Here is a 20,208-nt window from a genome sequence, read left to right as displayed (position 1 = left end):
TTCCTATTCGGCTGTATACAGCATTCATATGCTAGAGAGGATTCCTATGCCTCTCAGAGTCGGTGGTTGTGGTGTCTGCTGCAGGGCTTGAAGTCCTCAGGAGCGCTAGGAGCATCCTTCAACAGAGGTACCCAGTCGGGGTGCCAGGCGATCCGTTACAGCCAGGGACTATTGAAAGTATTTAGAAAATTGGGCAGACTAGATGGGCCGAATGGTTCTTATCTGCTGTCACATGCTTAGTGCTTTGATGAGACACTCTAAGAGATGGAGTGCTCCCGCGCCACGACTCCCACTACAGGTACTCGAGCAAGCCTCTGCACGATTGGTCTCCTATTTTGGGACACAGGTTTCATTTCTGTTATTTGTGTTGTTGTCCCCCACCTTCCCTCCCCACACCCCTGCCTCATGTACACTTCTTTTGGCACGCACTGTCCACGCACTACACATGGGAAGCTAGGTGAGGTCCTAAATGTATCTATCCTACTTCTCGCTTGCAAGCATTTTAAGTCTGCGGTGGGTGGGAGATGGTCCCCTGGTCCATGCCCACAACAGAATCACCCACTAGGTATCAGTATGCAAATTATGACCTTTTATGTAAAGGTGTTTAACTCCACAGGGAAAAGGCGGCTGCTCTTCCAAGATCTTGGGAAACACAAGGTGGATGTGGTGTGTATACAAGAAACACATTTCAACAAACCCCTGCCTTATACATGAAACACTACCCGACACAATACCATGCGTTATCTCACAACAAAACGAAAGGCACATCCATTTTGGTACACAAGGACACGGCCCTTAAAATACATACACACCATCTAGACCCCCAAGGTAGATATATCATCTTGGTTGGACTTTTTAACAATGTCCCCTATACATTGGTGTCAGCGTACTTCCCCAACACCAATTCACGGACTTACCTTCACTCCCTCCTGAACAAAATTGACGAATTCCAGCATGGTAACCTTATCTTGTGTGGCGACTTCAATTTCATCCAATCCCCACAGCTAGATACGAACACTATCCGCACAAGTAGACGGAAAGGTCAACTAACGTGCACGTGCAAACAGATTGCTAAATTGCTCTTGCTGCATGATCTCTATGATGGCTGGCGCACCCTACACTAACAGGAATGGGATTACACTTTCTACTCCAGAGTGCATAACGTCTACACCCGCATAGACACATTCTTGATAGACCATGTGACGTTGGCTCAAACATCTGATTGTGTAATCGGTGACATAACCTGGTCTGATCATAGCCCTGTATTCCTGGAGTTACTGGGCACGTTCCAGTTTAAGGGGAGGGGAACACCTGGTGGCTTAACGAGTCTCACCTTCTTAAGGACTCCTTCGCTAGTACCATCCAGCAGGAATGGACAGATTATTTCACGAATAACACAGGGAAGGGGGAATCAGACTTCACGGTGTGGTGTGCTCATAAGGCAGTGATCAGGGGGCAGTTCATACATCACACTGCATATGTTCGCACATCGATGACACAGCGAAAGGAGATGAGACACAACAGGAGCGTGAGCTTCGTTGAGAGTTTTCAAAGTAACAAGGCCATGTTATCTGACCAGTTTCAAAGAAAGCAGAGTACCGAGTCCATGTCCCAAAGCTAAAGGTACTTCGGTGTTCAAACCAGAACATGAGCTGCTGAGATGGCCGAATGCATAATGTTGAAATAGAGATACGACTGACCCAATGAAAACAGGTGGGACAAAAAGTTCAAGACAGCAGGTATAAGCGCTGTAATGGGTTTGGATTCCCTCTCCAGACACCAGCTGCTCCAAGCGTTCCAAGTAGAGATGTAATGTCTAGTGCCACGAGCCTATGAATACCATAAAAGGTTCTCAGTTGATTGCGATTGGCTGTCAACTGACCAGGATACCCTGAAAGTGTTCAAGCCACGAAGTCAAAAGGATCCTGTAGGAATAGAGGGTGGTGTTCCTTGCGGGTGTTTGTTAAAGTAAGGGGAAACAATGGTAGTAAAAGATCGTGGTCATGAGACCGTTCAAACAAGCCTAGGATCAATGCCTGACCCGGCCAGAGGGGAGCGATGAGGAGAAAAGATACTCCCTTGGTGTGAATTTAATGAAAGACCCAACATTGCCAGTGTAAAGTGATGTTGCAAGAGAGGCAGAATTTGTAGAAGTCCTTTGTCGCCGCCATAAGAGTCTGAGACCTGGCTCCACCCAAACGATTGATATACTAGACCACGGGGATATTGTCCATGCAAAGTAGAATGCAGGAATTGGGCAAAATCTTGGCCAGACTGTGGATGGCCAAGGATCCTGCAATCAGTTCCAAGCAAGGGTAGAGATAAAAAAACGGTTGACCAAACGTTGGCGTAGAGAAGTTAAACAACACTAATAATAAAAAGTAGTGAAATAGTATTTACAAAATAGTCCCAAATTCGATTTTATAGCAGAATTCTTGATACGGAAGATGGAAGTACAGCAGGAATTGTAGTGTGTTCACCAGCTTTATGCGGATTCCGTGAAATGAAATGACTAGGATGGCAAAATAGTGTAATATTGTATAGCAGAGGCTCGGAAAAAGGCAATAGAAAATGCACTTAAGAACAAGGAGCTCTCATGTATCCGCGACTGACAATACAATCCTCGTCACGGGATATGTAGCAGATAATCACTCCGAATATTTTCAGGAACATCGGTATGTATAGTGAGACCTTCACAACACGCACCACTCACATGAAATATAAAAAGAGAGAAACCCAATTGTGTAATCCAATAAGACAGCCAAAGAATAATAAAGAGAATATACGAACAGAGAGCTTCAAATTGAGCTCTTCGTAGAAGCATGAAGCGGTATAATCCCCACCTGGGAGCTGTAAGGACAAGTGGATAAGGTGCAGTAAATAAAAATGTAAAATAAGAAGCAGGACAAAAGTAAAATATGAAATAAATTGAATGAATTATAAAAACAATTTAATAACCAAATAAGGTAAAATACAATCTCAAATCACAGCATGTTTTGATCGTGGGCCTTCTCAAATTCCCACTACCTTTTCTATACTTTCTTGGATTGTTGGGGCATCCAAGTTTCAGTGTTTTCTGCCAATTGGAACTAGCACTGTCTCAACATTTTTCCTAGATCCAAGCAATATATGTGTAAACCATATTAGTCTTACGACCAGGCTCCCACCTGTTAATGTGTCTGTACAGTGAGCCTCCAGCCCAAAAGGTTGGCGTCCGACTCCACAACAAAGTCCGCCTTGCCTTCCCAGGTCTGCATGTGAAGCAGCCACCGAACCTCTGGCAAAAGAGGCACCCAGTGATACGACTTACCTGACCATAGATACTGAGCCTTCAACTGTAGATTGCAGAGGTCCCATGAAGATCGCCAGGGTGGAAGAAGACTGGAGACCCAATATGCAGGCAAATATACTCTGACACAGCCAGATTATGTCCTCAATCAGTCTGTTTCTGATTGTTTTTTTTTTTTTTTTTTTCTGTGGTGATCTGCTGAAGTTCAGTAAAGTGAGTTTAATGCAAAATATGAAGCCTACTGTCATGGGGTAAATTGAATTACAGATAAGTTCAGAAAAATATAGAGTTCATCATATAACAGTCCAAAAATAGCAGTGGGTAACAAGGGAGAAAGACTGGCGACGGACACATTTCACGTCTCACAAGATGGTTTGTCAACATCTCACCCATTTCACGTGAGTTCGAATCCCTCAAATTCAAACATTGTTGGATGTTCTGAGAACTACAAAGAAACTGTATTTTATGCTGAAAATCTTTCCTTCTTCACCCGGGAGCACTTTAATTTCATCTTGCTGTGGGAGCTGCTGATTCAGGTGTTCATATGTAATAAGAGTGCGGTATTGCAGGCGGTGTGATATATATAATTAGAGTGCGGTATTGCAGGCGGTGTGATATATATAATTAGAGTGCGGTATTGCAGGTGGTGTGATATATATATATAATTAGAGTGCGGTATTGCAGGTGGTGTGATATATATATAATTAGAGTGCGGTATTGCAGGCGGTGTGAGAGATAATTAGAGTGCAGTATTGCAGGCGGTGTGAGAGATATAATTAGAGTGCGGTATTGCAGGCGGTGTGATATATATAATTGGAGTGCGGTATTGCAGGTGGTGTGAGATACAATAAGCGTGATGTTTCTCCCTCCTGTCTCAGGGGAAGCTGACGGCTCAGGGGAAGTTACTCCAGCAGGATACATTCTTCGTTATTGAGCAGGAATCTGGCGTCCAGTCTCGTACGAAAGAAAGACGTGTTTTCCTTTTCGAGCAGATGGTGATTTTTAGTGAACTTCTCCGTAAAGGATCTACCACGCCTGGCTACATGTTTAAAAAAGGAATCAAGGTGATAAATCCTATACTTAACCCTTATAGGGTTAAAATGTTCCCAGTTTAGTCTTGCATACATGTACCGACCCTGCCACATTATAGGGCATTACCAACCTGTACCTACCCTGCCACATTATAGGGCATTGCCATCCTGTACCTACCCTGCCACATTATAGGGCATTACCAACCTGTACCTACCCTGCCACATTATAGGGCATTACCAACCTGTACCTACCCTGCCACATTATAGGGCATTACCAACCTGTACCTACCCTGCCACATTATAGGGCATTGCCAACCTGTACCTACCCTGCCACATTATAGGGCATTGCCAACCTGTACCTACCCTGCCACATTATAGGGCATTACCAACCTGTACCTACCCTGCCACATTATAGGGCATTACCAACCTGTACCTACCCTGCCACATTATAGGGCATTACCAACCTGTACCTACCCTGCCACATTATAGGGCATTGCCATCCTGTACCTACCCTGCCACATTATAGGGCATTGCCATCCTGTACCTACCCTGCCACATTATAGGGCATTGCCATCCTGTACCTACCCTGCCACATTATAGGGCATTACCAACCTGTACCTACCCTGCCACATTATAGGGCATTACCAACCTGTACCTACCCTGCCACATTATAGGGCATTACCAACCTGTACCTACCCTGCCACATTATAGGGCATTACCAACCTGTACCTACCCTGCCACATTATAGGGCATTACCAACCTGTACCTACCCTGCCACATTATAGGGCATTGCCAACTTGTACCTACCCTGCCACATTATAGGGCATTACCAACTTGTACCTACCCTGCCACATTATAGGGCATTACCAACCTGTACCTACCCTGCCACATTATAGGGCATTACCATCCTGTACCTACCCTGCCACATTATAGGGCATTACCACCCTGTACCTACCCTGCCACATTATAGGGCATTACCTACATGTACCTACCCTGCCACATTATAGGGCATTACCAACCTGTACCTACCCTGCCACATTATAGGGCATTACCAACCTGTACCTACCCTGCCACATTATAGGGCATTACCATCCTGTACCTACCCTGCCACATTATAGGGCATTACCAACCTGTACCTACCCTGCCACATTATAGGGCATTACCATCCTGTACCTACCCTGCCACATTATAGGGCATTACCAACCTGTACCTACCCTGCCACATTATAGGGCATTACCATCCTGTACCTACCCTGCCACATTATAGGGCATTACCAACCTGTACCTACCCTGCCACATTATAGGGCATTACCAACCTGTATCTACCCTGCCACATTATAGGGCATTACCAACCTGTACCTACCCTGCCACATTATAGGGCATTACCAACCTGTACCTACCCTGCCACATTATAGGGCATTACCAACTTGTACCTACCCTGCCACATTATAGGGCATTACCAACCTGTACCTACCCTGCCACATTATAGGGCATTGCCAACCTGTACCTACCCTGCCACATTATAGGGCATTGCCAACCTGTACCTACCCTGCCACATTATAGGGCATTACCAACCTGTACCTACCCTGCCACATTATAGGGCATTACCAACCTGTACCTACCCTGCCACATTATAGGGCATTACCAACCTGTACCTACCCAGCCACATTATAGGGCATTACCAACCTGTACCTACCCTGCCACATTATAGGGCATTACCAACCTGTACCTACCCTGCCACATTATAGGGCATTACCAACTTGTACCTACCCTGCCACATTATAGGGCATTACCAACCTGTACCTACCCTGCCACATTATAGGGCATTACCAACCTGTACCTACCCTGCCACATTATAGGGCATTACCAACCTGTACCTACCCTGCCACATGATAGGGCATTACCAACCTGTCCCTACCCTACCACATTATAGGGCATTACCAACCTGTACCTACCCTGCCACATTATAGGGATTACCTACGTGTACCTACCTTCCCAGACTGTAGGCGATTACCTACGTGTACCTACCTTCCCAGACTGTAGGGGATTACCTATGTGTACCTACCTTCCCACACTTTAGGGGTTACCTGCATGTACCTACCTTCCCAGACTGTAGGGGATTACCTACGTGTACCTACCTTCCCAGACTGTAGGGGATTACCTACGTGTACCTACCTTCCCAGACTGTAGGGGATTACCTACGTGTACCTACCTTCCCACACTTTACGGGTTACCTACATGTACCTACCTTGCTACACATCTAAATGTTCCCTTCTTTTCCCCTAGATGAATTATCTCATATTGGAGGAGAATATTGATAATGACCCCTGCAAGTTCGCATTAAAGAGCCGGGAAATGTCAGAACGCGTTATCTTGCAGGCTGCTAACTCTGAAATCAAAGAGGCCTGGGTGCAGGATATTAACCAAGTACTGGAGACCCAGCGCGACTTTTTGAACGGTGAGCAAATATTACTGGATAAAGTGCTCAAAATATGCACATCAAGGGGTAGATTGGGAATGTCATCAATATTAAAACATCCGATAAGGCTAAGAATATTTGGAAAAAACATAAAAATGACGAACTATTGCAGGATGGGTAGCACATTATTAACCTTTATTGTATAGAACACGCAGTCTGTTAGCTGCACCAAAACGTAGACCGGACTGCCCCGCACGTTGCATGCCAGACCCCTGAATAAATAGACTACAGAAGAATTGAAACACTTTCCTAAAAGCGCAATTTAAATGTTAGAGGAATTTTCGGTAAAACAATATACTTAATGTATAGTATTTTATTTTTTCTGTGTTTGGCCGAAAACAATAGAGCTTTAACAAAAAGGGGGGAATTCCGTAGCAATCTACAGTGTGTTCTAAATAGAAAGTGAGTGCCCTCTGGTATCTGATGGTAGCCCTGATTCCCTGTAGATGTGCCCCCTGGTATCTGATGGTAGCCCTGATTCCCTGTAGATGTGCCCCCTGGTATCTGATGGTAGCCCTGATTCCCTGTAGATGTGCCCCCTGGTATCTGATGGTAGCCCTGATTCCCTGTAGATGTGCCCCCTGGTATCTGATGGTAGCCCTGATTCCCTGTAGATGTGCCCTCTGGTATCTAATGGTAGCCCTGATTCCCTGTAGATGTGCCCCCTGGTATCTGATGGTAGCCCTGATTCCCTGTAGATGTGCCCCCTGGTATCTGATGGTAGCCCTGATTCCCTGTAGATGTGCCCCCTGGTATCTGATGGTAGCCCTGATTCCCTGTAGATGTGCCCCCTGGTATCTAATGGTAGCCCTGATTCCCTGTAGATGTGCCCCCTGGTATCTAATGGTAGCCCTGATTCCCTGTAGATGTGCCCCCTGGTATCTGATGGTAGCCCTGATTCCCTGTAGATGTTCCCTCTGGTATCTGATGGTAGCCCTGATTCCCTGTAGATGTGCCCTCTGGTATCTGATGGTAGCCCTGATTCCCTGTAGATGTGCCCCCTGGTATCTAATGGTAGCCCTGATTCCCTGTAGATGTGCCCCCTGGTATCTGATGATAGCCCTGATTCCCCGTAGATGTGCCCTCTGGTATCTAATGGTAGCCCTGATTCCCCGTAGATGTGCCCCCTGGTATCTGATGGTAGCCCTGATTCCCTGTAGATGTGCCCCCTGGTATCTGATGGTAGCCCTGATTCCCTGTAGATGTGCCCCCTGGTATCTAATGGTAGCCCTGATTCCCCGTAGATGTGCCCCCTGGTATCTGATGGTAGCCCTGATTCCCTGTAGATGTGCCCCCTGGTATCTGATGGTAGCCCTGATTCCCTGTAGATGTGCCCTCTGGTATCTGATGGTAGCCCAGATTCCCTGTAGATGTGCCCTCTGGTATCTGATGGTAGCCCAGATTCCCTGTAGATGTGCCCTCTGGTATCTGATGGTAGCCCTGATTTCCTGTAGATGTGCCCCCTGGTATCTGATGGTAGCCCTGATTTCCTGTAGATGTGCCCCCTGGTATCTAATGGTAGCCCTGATTCCCTGTAGATGTGCCCTCTGGTATCTAATGGTAGCCCTGATTCCCTGTAGATGTGCCCCCTGGTATCTGATGGTAGCCCTGATTCCCTGTAGATGTGCCCCCTGGTATCTAATGGTAGCCCTGATTCCCTGTAGATGTGCCCTCTGGTATCTGATGGTAGCCCTGATTTCCTGTAGATGTGCCCTCTGGTATCTGATGGTAGCCCTGATTTCCTGTAGATGTGCCCCCTGGTATCTGATGGTAGCCCTGATTTCCTGTAGATATGCCCTCTGGTATCTAATGGTAGCCCTGATTTCCTGTAGATGTGCCCTCTGGTATCTAATGGTAGCCCTGATTCCCTGTAGATGTGCCCCCTGGTATCTAATGGTAGCCCTGATTTCCTGTAGATGTGCCCTCTGGTATCTAATGGTAGCCCTGATTCCCTGTAGATGTGCCCCCTGGTATCTAATGGTAGCCCTGATTCCCTGTAGATGTGCCCCCTGGTATCTAATGGTAGCCCTGATTCCCTGTAGATGTGCCCCCTGGTATCTAATGGTAGCCCTGATTCCCTGTAGATGTGCCCCCTGGTATCTGATGGTAGCCCTGATTCCCTGTAGATGTGCCCTCTGGTATCTAATGGTAGCCCTGATTTCCTGTAGATGTGCCCCCTGGTATCTAATGGTAGCCCTGATTCCCTGTAGATGTGCCCCCTGGTATCTAATGGTAGCCCTGATTCCCTGTAGATGTGCCCCCTGGTATCTGATGGTAGCCCTGATTTCCTGTAGATATGCCCTCTGGTATCTAATGGTAGCCCTGATTCCCTGTAGATGTGCCCTCTGGTATCTAATGGTAGCCCTGATTCCCTGTAGATGTGCCCTCTGGTATCTAATGGTAGCCCTGATTTCCTGTAGATGTGCCCCCTGGTATCTGATGGTAGCCCTGATTCCCTGTAGATGTGCCCCCTGGTATCTGATGGAAGCCCTGATTTCCTGTAGATGTGCCCCCTGGTATCTGATGGAAGCCCTGATTTCCTGTAGATGTGCCCCCTGGTATCTAATGGTAGCCCTGATTTCCTGTAGATGTGCCCTCTGGTATCTAATGGTAGCCCTGATTTCCTGTAGATGTGCCCCCTGGTATCTGATGGTAGCCCTGATTCCCTGTAGATGTGCCCCCTGGTATCTGATGGAAGCCCTGATTTCCTGTAGATGTGCCCCCTGGTATCTAATGGTAGCCCTGATTCCCTGTAGATGTGCCCTCTGGTATCTAATGGTAGCCCTGATTCCCTGTAGATGTGCCCTCTGGTATCTAATGGTAGCCCTGATTCCCTGTAGATGTGCCCCCTGGTATCTGATGGAAGCCCTGATTTCCTGTAGATGTGCCCTCTGGTATCTAATGGTAGCCCTGATTCCCTGTAGATGTGCCCTCTGGTATCTAATGGTAGCCCTGATTCCCTGTAGATGTGCCCTCTGGTATCTAATGGTAGCCCTGATTCCCTGTAGATGTGCCCTCTGGTATCTAATGGTAGCCCTGATTCCCTGTAGATGTGCCCTCTGGTATCTAATGGTAGCCCTGATTCCCTGTAGATGTGCCCTCTGGTATCTAATGGTAGCCCTGACTCCCTGTAGATGTGCCCTCTGGTATCTAATGGTAGCCCTGATTCCCTGTAGATGTGCCCCCTGGTATCTGATGGAAGCCCTGATTTCCTGTAGATGTGCCCTCTGGTATCTAATGGTAGCCCTGATTCCCTGTAGATGTGCCCTCTGGTATCTAATGGTAGCCCTGATTCCCTGTAGATGTGCCCTCTGGTATCTAATGGTAGCCCTGATTTCCTGTAGATGTGCCCTCTGGTATCTAATGGTAGCCCTGATTCCCTGTAGATGTGCCCTCTGGTATCTGATGGTAGCCCTGATTTCCTGTAGATGTGCCCTCTGGTATCTGATGGTAGCCCTGATTCCCTGTAGATGTGCCCCCTGGTATCTGATGGTAGCCCTGATTCCCTGTAGATGTGCCCCCTGGTATCTGATGGTAGCCCTGATTCCCTGTAGATGTGCCCTCTGGTATCTGATGGTAGCCCTGATTCCCTGTAGATGTGCCCCCTGGTATCTGATGGTAGCCCTGATTCCCTGTAGATGTGCCCTCTGGTATCTAATGGTAGCCCTGATTTCCTGTAGATGTGCCCTCTGGTATCTAATGGTAGCCCTGATTCCCTGTAGATGTGCCCTCTGGTATCTGATGGTAGCCCTGATTTCCTGTAGATGTGCCCCCTGATATCTGATGGTAGCCCTGATTCCCTGTAGATGTGCCCCCTGGTATCTAATGGTAGCCCTGATTCCCTGTAGATGTGCCCTCTGATATCTGATGGTAGCCCTGATTTCCTGTAGATGTGCCCCCTGGTATCTGATGGTAGCCCTGATTTCCAGTAGATGTGCCCCCTGGTATCTGATGGTAGCCCTGATTTCCAGTAGATGTGCCCCCTGGTATCTGATGGTAGCCCTGATTTCCAGTAGATGTGCCCCCTGGTATCTGATGGTAGCCCTGATTCCCTGTAGATGTGCCCCCTGGTATCTGATGGTAGCCCTGATTCCCTGTAGATGTGCCCTCTGATATCTGATGGTAGCCCTGATTCCCTGTAGATGTGCCCCCTGGTATCTGATGGTAGCCCTGATTTCCTGTAGATATGCCCTATGGTATCTGATGGTAGCCCTGATTTCCAGTAGATGTGCCCCCTGGTATCTGATGGTAGCCCTGATTCCCTGTAGATGTGCCCCCTGGTATCTGATGGTAGCCCTGATTCCCTGTAGATGTGCCCCCTGGTATCTGATGGTAGCCCTGATTCCCTGTAGAAGTGCCCCCTGGTATCTGATTGTAGCCCTGATTCCCTGTAGATGTGCCCTCTGGTATCTGATGGTAGCCCTGATTCCCTGTAGATGTTCCCTCTGGTATCTGATGGTAGCCCTGATTCCCTGTAGATGTGCCCCATGGTATCTGATGGTAGCCCTGATTCCCTGTAGATGTGCCCCCTGGTATCTGATGGTAGCCCTGATTCCCTGTAGATGTGCCCCCTGGTATCTGATGGTAGCCCTGATTCCCTGTAGATGTGCCCCCTGGTATCTGATGTTAGCCCTGATTCCCTGTAGATGTGCCCCCTGGTATCTGATGGTAGCCCTGATTTCCTGTGGATGTGCCCCCTGATATCTGATGGTAGCCCTGATACCCTGTAGATGTGCCCCCTGGTATCTGATGGTAGCCCTGATTCCCTGTAGAAGTGCCCCCTGGTATCTGATGGTAGCCCTGATTCCCTGTAGATGTGCCCCCTGGTATCTGATGGTAGCCCTGATTCCCTGTAGATGTGCCCTCTGGTATCTGATGGTAGCCCTGATTCCCTGTAGATGTGCCCCCTGGTATCTGATGGTAGCCCTGATTTCCTGTGGATGTGCCCCCTGATATCTGATGGTAGCCCTGATTCCCTGTAGATGTGCCCCCTGGTATCTGATGGTAGCCCTGATTCCCTGTAGATGTGCCCCCTGGTATCTGATGGTAGCCCTGATTCCCTGTAGATGTGCCCCCTGGTATCTGATGGTAGCCCTGATTTCCTGTGGATGTGCCCCCTGGTATCTGATGGTAGCCCTGATTTCCTGTGGATGTGCCCCCTGGTATCTGATGGTAGCCCTGATTCCCTGTAGATGTGCCCCCTGGTATCTGATGGTAGCCCTGATTCCCTGTAGATGTGCCCCCTGGTATCTAATGGTAGCCCTGATTCCCTGTAGATGTGCCCCCTGGTATCTGATGGTAGCCCTGATTCCCTGTAGATGTGCCCCCTGGTATCTGATGGTAGCCCTGATTTCCTGTAGATGTGCCCCCTGGTATCTGATGGTAGCCCTGATTCCCTGTAGATGTGCCCCCTGGTATCTGATGGTAGCCCTGATTTCCTGTGGATGTGCCCCCTGGTATCTGATGGTAGCCCTGATTTCCTGTGGATGTGCCCCCTGGTATCTGATGGTAGCCCTGATTTCCTGTGGATGTGCCCCCTGGTATCTGATGGTAGCCCTGATTCCCTGTAGATGTGCCCCCTGGTATCTAATGGTAGCCCTGATTCCCTGTAGATGTGCCCCCTGGTATCTGATGGTAGCCCTGATTCCCTGTAGATGTGCCCCCTGGTATCTGATGGTAGCCCTGATTTCCTGTGGATGTGCCCCCTGGTATCTGATGGTAGCCCTGATTTCCAGTAGATGTGCCCCCTGGTATCTGATGGTAGCCCTGATTTCCAGTAGATGTGCCCCCTGGTATCTGATGGTAGCCCTGATTTCCAGTAGATGTGCCCCCTGGTATCTGATGGTAGCCCTGATTCCCTGTAGATGTGCCCCCTGGTATCTGATGGTAGCCCTGATTCCCTGTAGATGTGCCCTCTGATATCTGATGGTAGCCCTGATTCCCTGTAGATGTGCCCCCTGGTATCTGATGGTAGCCCTGATTTCCTGTAGATATGCCCTATGGTATCTGATGGTAGCCCTGATTTCCAGTAGATGTGCCCCCTGGTATCTGATGGTAGCCCTGATTCCCTGTAGATGTGCCCCCTGGTATCTGATGGTAGCCCTGATTCCCTGTAGATGTGCCCCCTGGTATCTGATGGTAGCCCTGATTCCCTGTAGATGTGCCCCCTGGTATCTGATGGTAGCCCTGATTCCCTGTAGAAGTGCCCCCTGGTATCTGATGGTAGCCCTGATTCCCTGTAGATGTGCCCTCTGGTATCTGATGGTAGCCCTGATTCCCTGTAGATGTTCCCTCTGGTATCTGATGGTAGCCCTGATTCCCTGTAGATGTGCCCCATGGTATCTGATGGTAGCCCTGATTCCCTGTAGATGTGCCCCCTGGTATCTGATGGTAGCCCTGATTCCCTGTAGATGTGCCCCCTGGTATCTGATGGTAGCCCTGATTCCCTGTAGATGTGCCCCCTGGTATCTGATGTTAGCCCTGATTCCCTGTAGATGTGCCCCCTGGTATCTGATGGTAGCCCTGATTTCCTGTGGATGTGCCCCCTGATATCTGATGGTAGCCCTGATACCCTGTAGATGTGCCCCCTGGTATCTGATGGTAGCCCTGATTCCCTGTAGAAGTGCCCCCTGGTATCTGATGGTAGCCCTGATTCCCTGTAGATGTGCCCCCTGGTATCTGATGGTAGCCCTGATTCCCTGTAGATGTGCCCTCTGGTATCTGATGGTAGCCCTGATTCCCTGTAGATGTGCCCCCTGGTATCTGATGGTAGCCCTGATTTCCTGTGGATGTGCCCCCTGATATCTGATGGTAGCCCTGATTCCCTGTAGATGTGCCCCCTGGTATCTGATGGTAGCCCTGATTCCCTGTAGATGTGCCCCCTGGTATCTGATGGTAGCCCTGATTCCCTGTAGATGTGCCCCCTGGTATCTGATGGTAGCCCTGATTTCCTGTGGATGTGCCCCCTGGTATCTGATGGTAGCCCTGATTTCCTGTGGATGTGCCCCCTGGTATCTGATGGTAGCCCTGATTCCCTGTAGATGTGCCCCCTGGTATCTGATGGTAGCCCTGATTCCCTGTAGATGTGCCCCCTGGTATCTAATGGTAGCCCTGATTCCCTGTAGATGTGCCCCCTGGTATCTGATGGTAGCCCTGATTCCCTGTAGATGTGCCCCCTGGTATCTGATGGTAGCCCTGATTTCCTGTAGATGTGCCCCCTGGTATCTGATGGTAGCCCTGATTCCCTGTAGATGTGCCCCCTGGTATCTGATGGTAGCCCTGATTTCCTGTGGATGTGCCCCCTGGTATCTGATGGTAGCCCTGATTTCCTGTGGATGTGCCCCCTGGTATCTGATGGTAGCCCTGATTTCCTGTGGATGTGCCCCCTGGTATCTGATGGTAGCCCTGATTCCCTGTAGATGTGCCCCCTGGTATCTAATGGTAGCCCTGATTCCCTGTAGATGTGCCCCCTGGTATCTGATGGTAGCCCTGATTCCCTGTAGATGTGCCCCCTGGTATCTGATGGTAGCCCTGATTCCCTGTAGATGTGCCCCCTGGTATCTGATGGTAGCCCTGATTTCCTGTGGATGTGCCCCCTGGTATCTGATGGTAGCCCTGATTTCCTGTGGATGTGCCCCCTGGTATCTGATGGTAGCCCTGATTTCCTGTGGATGTGCCCCCTGGTATCTGATGGTAGCCCTGATTTCCTGTGGATGTGCCCCCTGGTATCTGATGGTAGCCCTGATTCCCTGTAGATGTGCCCCCTGGTATCTGATGGTAGCCCTGATTTCCTGTGGATGTGCCCCCTGGTATCTGATGGTAGCCCTGATTTCCTGTGGATGTGCCCCCTGGTATCTGATGGTAGCCCTGATTTCCTGTGGATGTGCCCCCTGGTATCTGATGGTAGCCCTGATTTCCTGTGTATGTGCCCCCTGGTATCTGATGGTAGCCCTGATTTCCTGTGGATGTGCCCCCTGGTATTTGATGGTAGCCCTGGTAATGTGTGTGTGTAGCCATCCTGTGGCATTTTTAGTTGATTTTCTCCTGACTAACTCTGTTTCTCTCCTTTTCACGCTCGGCCTCTCTCCTCCTCCTAGTAAGTGTTATCTATTTATTCCTTCCTGTTTGCTGTTTTGTAACTGGTAACGGTAAAGTTTCTACCCAGATCTGTCGGTGCACATAGACCTTCACGTACTCTGTAGAAAGCACAAGGTCTGCTCTGCCTTTATATACGGTATTAACCCAGAGTCTCTTTATTTAACACCACTGAAAGCTGTTTATTAAAGAGACTCCCGGTAATTCTAGTTTAAATGATGGCAGGTGATGATAAATGTTAGTGTGTGCATCAATTTACCAATTCTTACAAATCGGGGGCCCTTTGTTTCATTCTAGGTCCCGCTTGCTGTCTATATACTGAACTTTTCTGTGTTTGTTTTTTTGTGGGGTTTTAATAACAAAGAATAGACATAACATTGTGACTTCCAGCTCTGTACAAACTGATGCGAATCATTAATAGTCACTTCGGGAGCGCGGTTTTAGGTGTTGCCTTGAAATTACAATATGAATATCTGGTCATAAAGTTTGTATTTTTGGAGTATCTGTTTTACTTTACATAAACCATCTGTGCGATATTGAATAGTCTTGTTTGATTACAGCTGATGGGTTCTCTGTATCTGTAATCCTTGCTGCCCAATAGATTTGCAAACTACATTTCCCATGATGCTTGGCAAGGCTTGAGATGGCTACACATCAAAGTTCTTCATCTGCCGTGCCAACCTTAGCCAGTATTAATATTAAAACCAGGTTATTTCATCCTTACGCTGCCATTCAGTTGTATTTCCATGAATCCTGTATTAAATGGCTCTGGGAAAGCTGTACCTAGGACTCTACCACCTGCCATGTAGAATGGTATGTCCCATGTGTAACACTGACCCCTACCTTCCTGTTCTGCAGCTCTCCAATCCCCTATAGAATATCAGCGGAAAGAAAGCAACGCAGCCATGAACAAACCACAAATTGGGCGCGTTCCAACTCCCACTTCAAGGCCGCTCTCCTCTTCAGCCATTAGCTCTGACAAAAGCGCCAACCTACCCAGCCGGAACACATCCTTACCTCCACGAAAACCTCCTACCTCCAATGGCAGCCCAGGGTATGACTTGTACCAGCCTGCAGAGAAATCTGAGCTACGCCAGGTAATGTCTGCGTAAATGCACGTGTAGCCGAACACAGCGCATCGTGTTTATTTTGTGTTTATAAGCAATGTGAGGGCAGCAACATGTCCTTTTAGGGTTCCATCACTTTTAGCTGATTGCGCCAGAATTGCTCTTTATAAGCAATCTTTGTTGGATCAGAAGGTAAAGGTCGTTTCATTATTTCCCAACATTTTGTATTGTTAAAGGAACTCTATGGTTTTAGCAATACACCTGTTTTAATCTAGCTATGATAATGTTCTCTCCTGTGCAGTAAGAGGGCTGGAAAGGTGTGAGATTTACTAACCTTTCAGCCCTCGTCATGCTGGTCTCCATCCTGCTAACCTCCGGAAAGCACTGGGAGAATAGTGTGTGCAAAATGCCACGCTGTGCCAATCGGTTTATATTAAATTTCACTCCGCTAGTTTCTGTGGAAGTGCCTCTAGTGGCTGTCAGTATCATTGAGATGAATTGTGTCTGTAATGTCACGTTAAAGATCAGATTTACCATGGGTAGAATGCCAGCAGGATGTGCTCCGATGACCTTATGAAATGATGCCCGAGTGCCAGTACACACCCTGGTGCTTTTTGGAAAGTTGGCAACAGCAGTAGCAGGAAATGCCAAGAGGTAAGCTCCAATTCCTCCATCATGAATTTGGGGGGAAATCCACCTTGGTATGTGTGGCGAAACCGACCTTGCCACGTGTCCTTGGAGGGGGCTGATTGCCCGCCTCTTGCCTTTGGACTATGGACCAGACTTTATGGGAATGTGATACCCCAGATAGCCATACCATGGAGCCTATTCATATAATGAAAGACTATGGGAAAGACTTTAGCTCCATGGCAATTGTACTGTGTGAGTAGGATCTGCGCGCTATTCGGTAGTTTTGTGGTGAATGGATTGATTGTGGATATGTATTTTTATGTGAATGTGATGTATGGTTTTAAAGTTATGAAAGTTGTGTAAAAGTATATTTTACACTGTATGCATAATGGGATTATGTGTCACACTAAGGGGAGGGGATGTGTGGGAGGTAACATCTATGTAATTGGTTCTTTTATGCCTCCCCCTGGGTGTGGCCTGTATGTGTGAGTTGGAAATAAAAGCCAGGCTGGATGAGCCAGTCCAGAGTTCTTGCTTAACCCTCAAAGCGATGTGTTGTCTCGGTCTTTGGGGGAATGGGATTGTATGCTGACTGCCAAGAGTGTAAGCCGATGTCTGCTTTTCTTGTTCAGCTGTTCCAGTGTTCGTGTGGTTCCAGTCGGGAGAATGGTGTTTGCAGTAGCTGCCTGTGCATCTGGAAAGGGAATTATCGCCTAAACTGGGTTTTATCCTCTATTAAGTGAAACGGTCCGTTACAATTGGTGGCAAGCGGTGGGATGGCGTCCTAGTGCGAGGAGAAGCAGCTCAGAGACACTGGTAACGTTTGGAATTGCAAATTGAGGGCAACGCTAGGGGGATGATTATGATGGCCCGGGTTTATTATGGGATGCCTTGGAGGACGACATTGATCTTGGCAGCACGGAGGGGTCTAGGTTTTGGGACATCTACGACTACCGGATGGGCATGTATGTCTGGGCTGACGAATGCGAGGTGAGCAAAGACATGACCCACCTGGTAACAAGGGAGTGGGAGCTGGAGCAGGACTACCAACACCTGCTCAGCTTCGTGCAGCTCCAACCTACCCGACAAGCAGAACCAGACCTCATAGACTGGTCCTGGAGAGACCCACAGATGGCAGGTGGAGATGGGATCGAGGTCTCTCTACTGGCCCTACAGGGATGCTGGGCAGTCGGCCCAGATCCCCAGCGGCAGGTTACAGTTCAGAGAGAGGAGCTTGTTACACCCTCTCTCCAGCGGCAGCCTAACCCACCAAGGGGAGACCGTAAGCCCCACACCAGCGCAGATGGGACCGTGGTCTCTGCGCCCAAGTTACAGGGAGCTGAAGGAGCCGTCCTCCCTCCCCAGCGGCAGTGTGATTTGTTGGGAATTGGGAGCCCGGTCTCCATTCCCCAGCGGCAGAGTATCCAGCAGGGAATAGAGAGCCCATCCCCCTTTCCCCCACAGCAGGACTCTGTGCTGGGAGGAGAGACAGTCGGTCTCCCTCCGCAGAGACGGGAAGTATGCATGGGAGAGGAGATTGTTACCACCTCTCCCCAGCGGCGGATCATTAATGTACAGGGAATAGAGAGCCCAGTCTCCATTCCCCAGCGGCAGAGTGTTCTAATGGGAGAGGAGCTGGTTACCACCTCTCCCCAGCGGCAGCTTAATGTACCAGGGGGAGACTGTAAGCCCCACACCTGTGCAGATGGGACCGTGGTCTCTGCACTTCCAGCACAGGGGGTAGGGACGGTCGGTCCTGCCCCCCCACAACAGGGCTGTTTAGCCAAAGGGGAGACAGTCTGTCTCCAGCAGCAGAACTGTGTAACTAAAGGGGAGACAGTCGGTCTCCAGCAGCAGAGTTGTGTAACTCAAGGGGAGACAGTCGGTCTCCAGCAGCAGAGCGGTGTAACTCAAGGGGAGACAGTCGGTCTCCAGCAGCAGAGCGGTGTATTTAAAGGGGAGACAGTCTGTCTCCAGCAGCAGAGCGGTGTATTTAAAGGGGAGACAGTCTGTCTCCAGCAGCAGAGCTGTGTAACTAAAGGGGAGACAGTCGGTCTCCAGCAGCAGAGCGGTGTAACTCAAGGGGAGACAGTCGGTCTCCAGCAGCAGAGCGGTGTATTTAAAGGGGAGACAGTCGGTCTCCAGCAACCAGGCTCCAACCAGACTACTCCCGTGGTAGTGCTGGCAACAGGACAGAGTACCGCTGGTCTCTGCCCCCTCAGCAACCTACCAAGGCAGCCTACCAGTCCCCCACACAGCCGTGGTGAGGCACCTGAACCTGGACAAGATTCTCCCTCACCCAGGTGTAGTAACTGTTTATTGTGGGTGGGCTGCTCTGCTGTTTCTGTCTTGTGGGTGGGCTGCTGGACTAACAAGGGCACTGACCGGCAGGAGGTCAAGTACCCTGTTAGTCTGGGGGGTAAAGGGGAGAAGTGTGGCGAAACCGACCTCGCCACGTGTCCTTGGAGGGGGCTGATTGCCCGCCTCTTGCCTTTGGACTATGGACCAGACTTTATGGGAATGTGATACCCCAGATAGCCATACCATGGAGCCTATTCATATAATGAAAGACTATGGGAAAGACTTTAGCTCCATGGCAATTGTACTGTGTGAGTAGGATCTGCGCGCTATTCGGTAGTTTTGTGCGTGCAGATCCCAGCTATCTGGGGATAGGTGAAATGTCTGTGTGTTATGTGTAAATGTGACTTTATGTATTTTAAAGTGTTTTATGTTGTTTTGCAACCATGTGGTTAATGGAGTCTGCCTTTAGTCCTGGGTAATTGGATTACTTCTCCAATTAACTCCAGGGCAGAAGGGAGGAAACCAGGGTGCATTGTGGGGATGTTTTTCTGCCAGCCAGAAAGGAACAAAAGATACTTTTAGTAACTTTTGAACCCCTGGTCGGATTCATGCCATTTTTTAATATGTTGTTCCCCTGAATGGATTGATTGTGGATATGTATTTTTATGTGAATGTGATGTATGGTTTTAAAGTTATGAAAGTTGTGTAAAAGTATATTTTACACTGTATGCATAATGGGATTATGTGTCACACTAAGGGGAGGGGATGTGTGGGAGGTAACATCTATGTAATTGGTTCTTTTATGCCTCCCCCTGGGTGTGGCCTGTATGTGTGAGTTGGAAATAAAAGCCAGGCTGGATGAGCCAGTCCAGAGTTCTTGCTTAACCCTCAAAGCGATGTGTTGTCTCGGTCTTTGGGGGAATGGGATTGTATGCTGACTGCCAAGAGTGTAAGCCGATGTCTGCTTTTCTTGTTCAGCTGTTCCAGTGTTCGTGTGGTTCCAGTCGGGAGAATGGTGTTTGCAGTAGCTGCCTGTGCATCTGGAAAGGGAATTATCGCCTAAACTGGGTTTTATCCTCTATTAAGTGAAACGGTCCGTTACAGTATGTTTAATCCGAATTCACACGTGATACCCAAGGCGGCCCCGTATGCATTCAGTGTGTAGGATTTATCTAATTAACCTGTAATCAATTATGTGCAGTGTGCTACAGATTATCCTGAAAGGCTTCAATTTTCAGTAATGTTGCAGGAACATTCATGAAGAATTTTATCCAAATCTCCAGTATGTTTGGTGCGGTCATTGAGATAAATGTGTTCC

At 48.7% G+C, this 20,208-nt stretch overlaps 1 protein-coding gene across 9 annotated transcripts in view; it reads left to right on the top strand.

The window, feature by feature from the left end:
• The window catches only part of KALRN (kalirin RhoGEF kinase), a 413,233-nt gene that overhangs the window by 361,891 nt on the left and 31,134 nt on the right, over nt 1-20,208 (top strand). For 8 of the 9 annotated variants that reach the window (XM_063429174.1, XM_063429173.1, XM_063429170.1 and 5 more), the window contains 3 exons: nt 4,168-4,353; nt 6,606-6,777; nt 15,751-15,989. In XM_063429174.1, coding sequence (XP_063285244.1) covers nt 4,168-4,353; nt 6,606-6,777; nt 15,751-15,989 — 597 coding nt within the window. The remainder of the gene's footprint in view (nt 1-4,167; nt 4,354-6,605; nt 6,778-15,750; nt 15,990-20,208) is intronic. The other variant, XM_063429172.1, reaches the window with a different exon arrangement.

This window comes from Pelobates fuscus, chromosome 8, assembly GCF_036172605.1.
Source record: "Pelobates fuscus isolate aPelFus1 chromosome 8, aPelFus1.pri, whole genome shotgun sequence".
NCBI classification, from domain to species: Eukaryota; Metazoa; Chordata; class Amphibia; order Anura; family Pelobatidae; genus Pelobates; species Pelobates fuscus.
Note: the sequence above shows the minus strand (reverse complement) of the source record. Positions and strands in the feature narration are given on the sequence as shown.